A 12,081-nucleotide genomic window follows, 5' to 3' on the forward strand; every position below is an offset into this window, starting at 1 on the left:
CCTTCATTCTCTAATTCCTAGAACAATCCATCTTTGGGAGGGGTTTGATGGTAGATGCACTCTCACCAAGTTTTAGACCCGGTTCATGGTCAATGAAGCTGAGAGAAGGACCTCTTAGGAACCATCCCATACAAAGATAGAGGCTTTGTCCATGATAGGCTCTTCCTTCTAAGGTTTTAAATCCCGTGGGATGAAGCTATCCCAATTTACCCATGGAACAGTATGCGCCACCATCCCGCCCTGTCCCAACAATTGGGACAGGGGATATCCCAAGACATGCCAATGGGGATGTTAGGACAATAGCGGAAAGACCCTGTCCTAACACTCAAGATGGGACCTCATCTCAGTGTCCCACGGGATATCCCACCGGGATTTGAGACATTGCTTCCTTCAACCATGATGCAATATCCCGTAATAATTAAAGTGATTTGCTAGCAACATTTCAGTCTGAACATTGTTTTCAAATGAAGGAGCCAACTCTCTGATAGTCTAAATCAAATATCACCTTTAAAATAATTTTTTTGAACCTGTTCAACCCATAGACGTGGTTCTTTGTTGCCAGATTCCAAAATTTTGAAAGCAGCCTACTCAATATTTATTATTCTTTTATTTACAAACCTACCTTTCAATTCAAAGAGCAACCCCCCCCCCCCCACACACACACACACATTTAACAAGAATAACTCCATTTTGATATAGAAACTTGCTCATCTGATATCCATATAGCACTCATATTTTACAAACACAGATCTACCTGCCACTGATATAAAATGATAGAATCATGGTTTAATTAGCTTCACCAAGGTTGAACAACTCTTCTTGTCAAGCATCTTGATGAAAGAGGGACCCCGAAATAGTGTCCTATCCCAAATAAGAATCTCAAGTTCTTTGCCTATTCTATTACTAGTATATCCTAAAAACCAATTATGATTCAGCATCTATTTCCAAATAAGAATCTCAAGTTCTTTGCCTATTCTGTTACTAGTATATCCCAGCATCTATTTACTAAGTCTCAGCTTACTGCTTCATCTAAGCATCTAAAATTTCCTCCAAGCTATTTAAGGTTTTGCTGTCACCTTACACAAGAATCAAGACATCACAAGTGAATGTCAAAATACAAATTGCATAGCTATTCTGATGTTTCAGCACCATGAAGTAACCTTAATCAAGCTCATCTATTTTTGAAAAACACATTGCAACAGTGAAAAGGTTTAGGGTGATTGAGTCCTCCTATCCCCAACCACATTTAACATTGAAGAATTTCCCAACTACACAAGTTAGCATATTCGAAAAGAAGGTATCCCAATGCTTTCTAGTGCCCACGTGATCCATTATTATGGGAAATTCGTTTTCTTAGCATCTCCAGCATTGAATCCTTTGTCTACACTATCATAAGCCATACTAATATCCATCTTAAGACAGAAACTTGCCCTACCTTAATACCTTTTCTCCTCTTGATCTTCCAGATCATCTTGTAGATGAGAAAGACATTAGCATTTCTATTCCTTCCCACTATGAAAGCAGGTTTTCTTTGATTTTTCAACCCATCAGCACCCACTACATTATAAAAGTAAATTATGCCGTCATGTCCTATAGTTGTCCAGTCCATTTTTTCTTTTTGAGGCAGCATAGATTCTACCATAATATTGATCTTTCATCTTCAATTCCTCACCTTTACAGTTAGCTCTCTATTCTTTAAGAGATTCTCAAGACTAGCTCTAAGTAGTTCTGGTTGATGCCCTTAAGAAAGACATTCTCAAGTCTTCAGATTGCTAATAGGTATATACATCAGGTTTTCCCTGATTGGTTCCTGCCAAGCTTTGTTCATCATGTTCTTAACATCAGCATGCTCACTCTCGGCATTCAAGTATAAGTGTCCAGGCCTAAAATCAAGGGTGATTGGGTGAATGATATATTATACCGTTGGCACCTCTAGGATCAAATCCAGCCATCTTGGATCAACGAGGCTCTATCCTTTTAAGGTGTTAACTCCATTTCAAATATCAAGTCTCAACCTTTTGGAATTTTATCAGCATCCTCGACATCACCCAATCTCTATCAAGCATTCCATCCAGTTCCATTTCAAGCGAAAGGGATAGCATAGCAATGTCGAATTCACTATCACCTATTATCCACTCACCAACCTCCAAGAAATTCTCCTCAAATGCATCAAACTCCTTTGGCCACCCCTACTCTTTAATAAATTCGCTCTTCTGACCCACCATTTTTTCCTCCGATATCCATAAACCACTTGAATCTCCCTTTGAAGTCCAAGTCTAATGGTGACCCTTGTCAAAAGAGGGAGCAGCTGGGGGAGTGGACTTGGGTGTGGATACAATAAATTGGAATTGGATCTTTAGAAAGAAGGACAAGGAAATACTTCAGAAGCAGGTGAAAGGACAAGTCTTCAAAGTGTTTATGCTACCCTAGGTAGAAGTTTCTGCTTACTAAGAGTGACCTTTTCACCAAAATGCTAACATTCCCCAGTTGATATGAACTCCAAGGAATTTCTCCAATTAGCATGCTTCTTGACAGTCTTTTACTAAACTCTTGAAGCATTCCACGTCCACCATACTCACACAAATAGAGTGTCCCATTAATAAATGGACAAATAACAATATTTACTTGCTTGTTTCACGCTCAACTATCAAGCCCCTCCCATAAGTTCATATACCTACCTTAGCTTTTTGTCCCTCACCGGTTTTAGTAGAGAGATTCTCGTTACTTGGCGCCTATTGTCTTTGTCCTCCTTCCGCATTGGAGCATTGTTCCTTTCTTGCTCTCCCATAGGTCTCATGACCTCATGGAGCACCTCTTTAGCATCAAATACAGTACAAATACTCACAAAGGCAAGACTTGTACTATTTCAATTGGTTAATCTATAAACCTTGGTTTCCTAATAACACTTGAGAATACTTGATGATGTTTCTAGTACATGGGTGGAGACCATGGTATGAGAATCTCACCTAAATGGAGCAAACTTAGAAGGACCTTCTTTGATTTTGCATCATCTACCATCATCTATGAATCCAACACCCAACACGCCCCTTCCCTCACTAACACTTTTCCCCAATTCTTTTGCATAACACCCCCCCCCCAACAAAGAATAAAATAAAACAAAATATATAAAAAAAACTCCAAAAACTTTATAAAGATGTTTATGACTGCAACAAAACACCTCCTTTGTCTTGGCAAACTTAAATAACCAAGTGCATTGCAGCCACATTCCCACTAAAGTTGCCTCCAAAATTGTTCAACTCCCTAAGCTTCTCCTCATCAAGGTAGCAGTTTTCCACTTATCAGTCACCTCAAGGGGAAAAAAGAAAAAAAAAGGAAAGGTAAACCTCAACGCCTACCTCCTTCCACCAAACAATAAAGATTCTTTGCAAGTATGGCACATTAGATTAACAAGACTATTTACAAGTTTTCTTCATCTAGGGGGGCACTGATCTACTTGTCCTCCCTCCACCCCACCCCCACCCCCACCCCGAGCCTGACAAACTAGAAAATCCCCAAAACTTGAATGCGTCAGAGATGTTTCAATCCTCCAGCTGCTCAGGCTCTATTTTATGGCCATTACCATCCCCTCTTGTTAAATTGGATGAAGATGGGAAGAGACAAAATCCTGGCAAATCACCCTTCTTTTTCCCCTGAAACAGAACAGAAGGTTTGCTACCCTGCCCATTATTTGCTTGTTCAAAGAAACTAAAATGGCAACCCCTGCTCAAGTGTACAAGAAGGACTCTAAACTGTGCAGTCCACCAAATCCATAACCAACAAATGCACGCTCTTAATGTGTTAGTTAGTGAGGGTTAAGCAATCTGGGCGAATATAGGAAGAGCTCAAGGAATGACAATCTGATGCATGGAAAACTATTGATGCTGATGATTAAGGAAGTCATCTAAGGTCGATACTTTAACATTGGTCCTTGCTTAACAAGATACAATGCTTTCAGCAGTTGATGGCTCCAATACCAATGATTATGCAATATCATGCTATCAACAGCAAGTATCAAGTGTCTAATTTTTTCACTGTCAATTTCTTGAATTTTTTAAGTGATCCTATGAATCTAGTTAGCGGCCAACCCCTGGCAGATAAATGCACATAGAAGTGGTAAGTGGTCTTCCTGATGCACACTTGAGATGCTTAACACGGGATTACTGGAACATGAATTATTGGGGACCAGATCCCCCAACATTAAACTGCGCCATGGCTCATCGAGCAAAGATTTTTGTATCAATTTAGGGTATATCACTCCATAAAGAACCAGATTTTTCTTTTACCGAGAACTAGTTTTCCAAAAGGTTAGAAATTTTGAGAAACAAGCCCCACTCTGACTCGTGAGTAAAGACCAAGCCGAGATCCTCACTACTGCGCATATAACCCGATCAAGAACGAAACAAATACCAAAGCAACGGAGCAAGAAGCAGCTTACCTCCGGACGATCGGACGCCGGGGGCAGGAGACCCAGAGATCTGGCCGAGCGAACGGAGCTGAGGAGCTTCTCGCCGACCCGGGACAGATCCATCCCTCCGCCCTGGAGGAAGAGCAAGGAAAGAAACAGTAGGGGGCCCGGGCTCTCGAACTCCTGGGTGGGACGGCCGCCGTCGAGGAACGAGGGGATTCCCGACGTATCCCGCTGCATCTCAGCTCCCACATCCGGCGAGATCAGCCACGCCACCGCCTCTCCCGCCTCCCATCAGAGGATGACGACGACGCCGAGGCGCGCGAGGGTTCGGAGGCCCGCCGTCTTTCTCCGCGGGGCTTTCGCCGGCGATCGGATCGGGGTCGGGGAGGAGCGGGGACTTAGGTGTTCGACGCCGGAGATCAGAGGGAGAACAGGGTTGAAACGGAAGCGATGGAGACTGCTGGCTGTTTGGTTTGGTTCCTTGCAGCGCCGGAGAGACTTGGGAAGAGCGCGGTGGGTTTTTTTTTCTCCCCTACGTGGACGAAGCCTCGGGTTATTTCTTGGCCTTTTGAGCGGACGGATGGATGGCACGGAGGGGGGACGCAGTGTCGGGTCACGGCGGCTGGGCTCCGAGTAGAGAGCCTAGGTTCTACCGGAACCATGATGATCATCTTGAGCTAAACCGGTAACTACTTCGGATGTGGCTCCGTCAATTTGTCCTCACGGGCCTTGCAACGTTTGCGGTTGCATTTGAGGGCTAAAATTCTTGCCAAGGTTTTTAGATAGGAAGATTCTGATATTGGGTCATTAATTATATCTCGAGCTTGCCCATCTACTATACTGATAACGCTACAAAGATCGATGGATACGTGGCTCCATGCTTGCTGCAAAGAGGAAGGCCGAGTCAACTATACTTTGTGATTATCTAAGGGAGGTGAGTGTAATTTCCATTATCTTTGTCCTAGATGTCAATTTTGTTTTGGAAAAAAGATTGCTCTTTTGAATGCGAAAACCTTCATATTATACTAGGGGTTGCAATCAATGGGTTTGGATCAAGTTGACCTCGTATATTAGGCTCAGATGGCCTGACACGAACCTAACCCAACCTACAAGGGTTTTCAATAGGAAGATCTTGGTGGTGAATTTGGATGTTAGGTCGTTTATTAGATCTTGAGCTCGTCCACCTCCTATACTAATAACATTATATAGAAAGGTGGATGCATGCCTCCGTGCTTACTATAAAGAGGTAGTCTGAGTCTATCTATACTTTATCGTTCCCTTAGAAAGGCAAATCTAATTTCCATTATCCTTGTCCTAGATATCAATTATTTTTGAAAAAAAGATTGCTATGTTGAATGCAAAAGTCCTCATGTTATAATAAGTGGCAATCAACAGGTCTGGTCAAAGTTTGGATTTGAGTTGATCCCATATATTCAAGCCCAGATGACCTGAATACTAACCGCAGCCACCGCTAACACAAAACAACCCATTGACCCACTTTAGGCCCAACCCCATTCAATCTGGGGCTATATATTAAATGAGTATGCTATTTTTGTACGCTTTTGGAATATTTGTGCAATAACCCATCTCTCATTTTATTTCTAAATCGTTACATAAATGGCCTAATAACTCATATAATTACCAATATATATATATATATATATATATATATATATATATATATATATATATATATATATATATATATAATACTCCTCTAGGATCTGCTGTGTTGAGGGACCTAGCCCAACCTAACTTGACCTGCTTAAACGGGATTGCTGACCCATACCCAAACCACAAACTCAACGGATCAGGTTAAGTGGGCTGAATCTAGGTCAGGTAAATATACCAGGTTAAAAAATGCCACCCCTAAGTTTTACAGGATTATAGTAGTTGGAGAAAACATCAAAGAAGAAGAGACTAGCTAGGGAAAAGGACCGTCAATTGGGAGTGGACTTTCACTAAGAATTGGCTCAACTTCTTTTACTTGTTAGATCACTTGTGGAACTCATCTACTCATGCTCTTCCCAGTACAAAAAACTGGACTCTCATTCTACCTCCTAAAAGCAAGATTCTGGCTAACAATTGGTTCGGCATGGTATGATCCATATCGTGCTATTCTAAGACATACCTACAAAGAAAGAGCCAAAGAGGGAAGGGGAGAGAGAGGAGTGAGAAAGAGAGGGAGGGAGGGAGGAAGGAAAGGACGGAGAAGAAGGGGAAGAGAGAGAGGGAGGGATGAAAGAGGTGATTTTTGTTTCAATGAAGGCTTTCAATCCTTTCCTCTCTCTCTCTCTCTCTCTCTCTCTCACACACACACACACAGCCTAAAGGGTGAGAAGAAATAAATTTATGTTAATTTGAATTCAACTAGGACTCAAGCGAGTGATAATATTAAACCAAAAAAAAGAGTGGAATCAAATGATATATGGGAAATTAACATAGGAAAGTCAGATTTCAAACTAGATTCCAACTCATAACAAGAATAGCAAAGAAACAAACAAACAAAAAAAAAAAGTTGATTCTTAACTAATCATCTATTTTCTCTATTTTTTTATTTTTTGATTGAACTAGCTAGCCCTCCCTTCCTTAAAATACTAGAAAAGTTGAGAAAAAAATTTCTTATAGCTTCGCAGTGACAACCTTGACCAATCCTGAAAAACCACTCTTTCATCTAAAAATGCCTAACCGTCACACCGAACATTCAAGGGGGCAGAATACTGCAAGGTCGGTAGTTTATCTAAGGTGGATGCCTCCTAAAGAGTAATGGAATTGTGCAAAGATAGGCTCAAGGATCCACTATCATAATAAAATTTGGAAAAAATTCTCTTTCGAATTAACCATTCATCTCTCTCATAATTAACTTTGCTCAAAAAATTTATTTTGAATAATTTGAATTCTATTTCATTCTACATGCAATGCAGCTGCCAAATATACTAGGAATCATCCATGTATTCATCTTACCGCCCGACTACAATTCTGAAACCCTATGGAGTGGGCCCAGTCCACTTGACCGGCCAGCCACATTTGGGCCACTACACGTGCACAGCACGTGAGGGTAGGGGAGGACGACTCCGGCCAAAGTCTTCTTCCTCCCTGATCGCGATGAGCTAGAGAGTTCATCGTGATTCGGGGACTGGTCAGATAAGGCTGGGGATCAGCTATTTAAGATTCCATTTCCTTCCCTTCGAATTTACCCAAGTTTGAGCCATCAATCCCAAGCTTTTTCTTTGACCTTCTTCCTCATTTTGTCGCAAGAAGGGCCGTCAAAACCCTCACCAAACAGAGGTGGGCACTCCCCTTTCTTCTTCCTTTCTCTCTTCTAATGTTGTAGGATGATTGGCCTCAATTTGGGATGGTGAATCACTAGAGAACCGCCCGAAACGGGGGAGCCCTATTGTGGTCCGTTTACTCTCGCCGTCGGCCCTTGCTCCCCGTCGTCGGGCGTCGAGGTTAGTGTAGCCGCCTTGCTGCTTCCTGCCGCTGTCGGGGTTGGCCACCACGACCGCTCTTAGATCCCATCAAAGAGGAAGAGAGAGATGGACACCCCTTTTTTGGAGAAGAAAGTCCCTCTCTTCTCTCTCCTTCTCTTTTCTCTCTCTAATTTTGCTCTCTTTTCTCTCTCTTCTCCACTTTCTCCCTCTACTTGACTCGTGGACCAAATACATTGATGATTTAGGATGGCATGTGCCATCGATGGACCAAACCCAGACCCTTGCTTGAACTTGAGCTCAGATTTTCTCTCATCTCCCTCTTTCTCTCTCTAGACAAGTTTAAAGATCCTAGTATAAGCTTTACTTTCTTCGTTGCTCGAATCTAAGTTGACCCAGTTTAGAGACCTTGAACGGCCTTGGTATCCAGATGGTAGACCAGCCTATTACTTCAGCCTCAACTAGATTTTTTGAAATTTGGCCACTATTGATCTTTACCTGACTAGTTAAAATCTTCTTGCTCGGACCGACCTAAGCAGTCAGGCACTATCACCTATTTGATCTGATTTAGGCATGAGGTTGTATCCATAATAGTATTTTAATTTTGACTTTGCTTACCTTTTAGGATATTGATAAAAATTAATTATATTTTAATGATATTATAGCAAGCGAACCTGAACCATCTAACTGGAATGGAATTTTGAAATGATAAGAGGTAAGTAACCAATGCTTCAAAGTGTGTTTTTCAAATTTTTGGTAAAATGATAATTATTTAATTAAATTTGGTTATAATATCTATTTTATACATAGTTTTAACGGGTTAGGCATGTTAATGTTATGATAGTAATTATTTTAAAAAATGTTGTGTTATAAAATCTGAAAAATATGACTAGACAAATTATATAAAAATTATTTTATATGCATTCTTAGCATTGCTATGACCTAATTTGGCCACACTAATGGAGTTTATTCGTTGCCTTGTCGACTTATAGTCTATGAGAAACTGATTTCGACACTGCACTACCAATGATAAAAATAGTGGTATTTGGATATCGTACCATCGATGGTTAATAATAGTGGTGTTTGGCACTTTGTGCATTCTGACCCATGCCACTGGGTTATGTGGCCATAGCCTAAAATCTGATTTCTGGTATTTCTTTGTGAAAACAATAATATACTTCAAAAAAAAAACATGCATTCTTCGAGAAATGATTCATTTCCCATTCACTATTTTGTGTTTTTAATTAATTATTTAGCATGCTTTGACCCCACTTTGGAGTACTATATTGCTCACTAGGCTAGTATAACTCATTATTATGTTTTCTATATTTTTCAGATTTAAATGCATAATTGCTCGAGACTTAGAATGCGCTAGTTCTTTCGAAGATACTTTCAATTATTTAAGTTTGAGTCGGTCTACTTAGAACATTTTATTTGAGATATGTTAGTAATTAACATATATTGACTTATGTCTTTCAAAGCGATTGTAAGAATCATTTGGATAAATTCGTGACTGAATAAATTTTCAAAAATTATTATTACTTTGATATGATTTATAGCCCTACATACTTATATGATTCTCTATAGAAATATATAACATCTGTTACACTCTGGGTTCGGAGCGTGACAATAATATATCGCGACAACAATTGTTCCGACAACTTTGATACGTAAGGCCAACCATTCAGCTTACCGGGAGAGGGATGGGCTTGGAAGAGGGGAGAAAAGGGTTCGTTTGACCAAAAAAAAAAAAATCCTGTCTTCTCACATGGCTCTTGCCTTGATGTTTTGAAAGCTTAACCTTTGCTGAAAAGTTGTTAAAAAAAGAAAACACAGAGGTCCACCCCTAAGGGGAAAAATGCGTCAGGAGCTGATGGGTGATGGGCTGTGTACGTGCCCCTTCCTTTGCTATCTTGATGAACGGGACGCCATCCCGTTTCTTTGTGTCGACAGGGGGGTTGCGTCAGGGGTGCCCCCTTTCTCCCCTATTATTCATTATGTGCTCAGATGCATTGTCTAGAGCTCTACGACGAGCAGTGGCCTCTCAGGAGCTGGAGGTTTATAGACCGGTGGTGAGGGCTCCTCCGATTTCCCACTTGTTGTTTGCTGATGACTGTCTGCTCTTGGCCAGGTCGTCGGTGCAGTCGGCTCGGATCATCTGTGGGATTATTCGGGACTACTGTGCAGCATCAGGACAGCGGGTCAATCAGTCCAAGTCATCTATTATTTTCAGCCCAAAGACCAAAGTAGCTGTGAGGCGTTCGATAGTGGAGATCCTGGGGGTGGGAGAGCAGGAGGGCATGATGACATATCTAGGGGTCCCACTCTCCGGTCAGCGGTTGCGGCGGAGGGATTGTGCAGCTCTGGAGCTCAGTATCAGACGGAGACTCGAGGGGTGGCAGATGCGTACACTTTCGATGATGGGTAGGATCACTTTGGTTCGCTCAGTTCTTACCTCGGTCCCTATCTATCTACTTTCCAATACTATCATTCCAGTTACAGTCCTGAGATCCCTTGAGCAGCTGTTTAGGGACTTTATTTGGGGGAGGTGCAGTGGCAGAGGGGGAGTCCACTTGGTGGCTTGGGATGTTGTGTGCCAGCCGGCTAGATATGGAGGATTGGGGGTGCAGTCTTTGGTGGCCACGCGGGAGGCACTAGTTGCTAGACATGCAGTTAGATTTTTGCTTGAGCCCGAGGGTATGTGGTCTTCACTGATGAGGGCCAAATATGGTGCCTTGGTTCCTGGGGTGCGAGCTGGCCGTCACCATTCTCCGATTTGGAGGGAGATTTGCACTGAAGCTGGGGTGGTGCTTCCAGAGATTAGATGGATCATAGGCGATGGACGGTCTATTGATGTGCTGGAGGACAGTTGGGTGACCGAGATACCGATCTGCCGTATGCCGACCACGGTTGATGTGACGAGATTAGCTGGCTGCAGGGTTAGTGAGCTGCTGACACTAGAGGGGGCTCGATGGAGGGAGGAGATGGTCCGGGAGGTCTTTGGAGAGCGATTGGCGGAGTCGGTTCTGTCTATTCCGATTCCCACTGGTGGGGGGGGCGACAGGCTAGTATGGGTTCCGACGGGACGGACGCGGGTACGGGTCAGAGATCTCCGTGCATTGATTGGTAGGGAGCCAGCTCGTCAGATTGAGGGTGGCTGGATATGGAGGTTGCGGATTCATCCGCGAATGGCTTTATTCATCTGGAAGGTGGCCTGGGGCTGCCTTCCTACGAGGAGCTTGTTAGCCCGGCGTGGCATGGCGGTCTCTCAGTGCTGTGAGGAGTGTGCAGATAGTGAGGAGACGATCGAGCATGTCCTCCTGCAGTGCCCCAGAGCCAGAGAGATATGGAGGAGATCACCGGTCCTACTACCCGACTCGATAGTCTCTGCACAGGATATGATTCAGATGTTGAGAGCCTCCACGCTGAGTCCCCGATCTGTGGAGGTAGGGATTCTGGTGGCATACCTGTCCTATCACATCTGATTGGATAGGAATGCCGGCCTGTTTGAGGGGAGGAGGTCGCCCCCGAGGAGGGTGGTGGATAGAGCGACGCTATCTGCGAGGGAGGTTCTTGCGGCTACCATGCGATTTTCTTCTGGGATAGCCAGGGACATCTGGGGTACTCTCCACGCTGCTTCAGCGCCCCGGTTTGCCCTTATTTCTTGGGTACCCCCACCCCTTGGCTATCTTAAAAGTAAATTTCAATGGCAGTCGGTCAGTGGATGGTGTGGTTGGAGGGGTTGGATTTGTGGTTAGGGACCACCATGGCAGGTTGATAGCGGCAGGAGGGCGGCGTACGCCTGGACTCTCTGTGGTCGGAGTAGAGCTGCGGGCGGCTTGGGAGGGTATATCCTACGTGTGGCAGGTTCTTGGTGTGGAGCGGGTCTGCCTTGAGGGGGATTCATCTGTGGTTGTCGAGTGGCTCCGAGGGGCGGATCGGTTTGGGGATGGCCATCCCCTCATTAGAGAGGTACGTAGGATGGTATGGCTGATGGGCGACGTTCAGATAGGACATGTGTTCAGAGAGGCGAACAGGGCTGCAGACTGGGTCGCCTCTCATGCTGCCCGGCATTCCGGAGATTTTACTTGGACGTCTGATGATGATGTTCATCCTTACTTGTATCTTTTACTTTCCCGCGATTTAGCAGGTTGTACTCATGTTAGAGTTATATGAAATGAGTAGCCGTTTTACCAAAAAAAAAAAAAAAAAAGAAAAAAAATGCCATAGACTAGAGATCAC

The 12,081-nt window shown here is 43.4% G+C and overlaps 1 protein-coding gene across 3 annotated transcripts in view; it reads right to left on the reverse strand.

The window, feature by feature from the left end:
- Positions 1-5,063, reverse strand: part of LOC103716995 (syndetin-like) — a 56,013-nt gene extending 50,950 nt beyond the window's left edge. Inside the window, exon 1 of one of the 3 annotated variants that reach the window (XM_017845175.3) lies at positions 4,436-5,051. In XM_017845175.3, the coding sequence (XP_017700664.2) occupies positions 4,436-4,645 (210 nt within the window). In that variant the 5' untranslated portion in view covers positions 4,646-5,051. Of the gene's footprint in view, positions 1-4,435 lie in introns of all 3 variants that reach the window. The other 2 variants (XM_039123661.1, XM_039123662.1) reach the window with 2 other exon arrangements.
- Between the last annotated feature and the right edge of the window lie 7,018 nt (positions 5,064-12,081).

The sequence above is a fragment of the Phoenix dactylifera genome, chromosome 2 (assembly GCF_009389715.1).
Source record: "Phoenix dactylifera cultivar Barhee BC4 chromosome 2, palm_55x_up_171113_PBpolish2nd_filt_p, whole genome shotgun sequence".
Classification (NCBI taxonomy): Eukaryota; Viridiplantae; Streptophyta; class Magnoliopsida; order Arecales; family Arecaceae; genus Phoenix; species Phoenix dactylifera.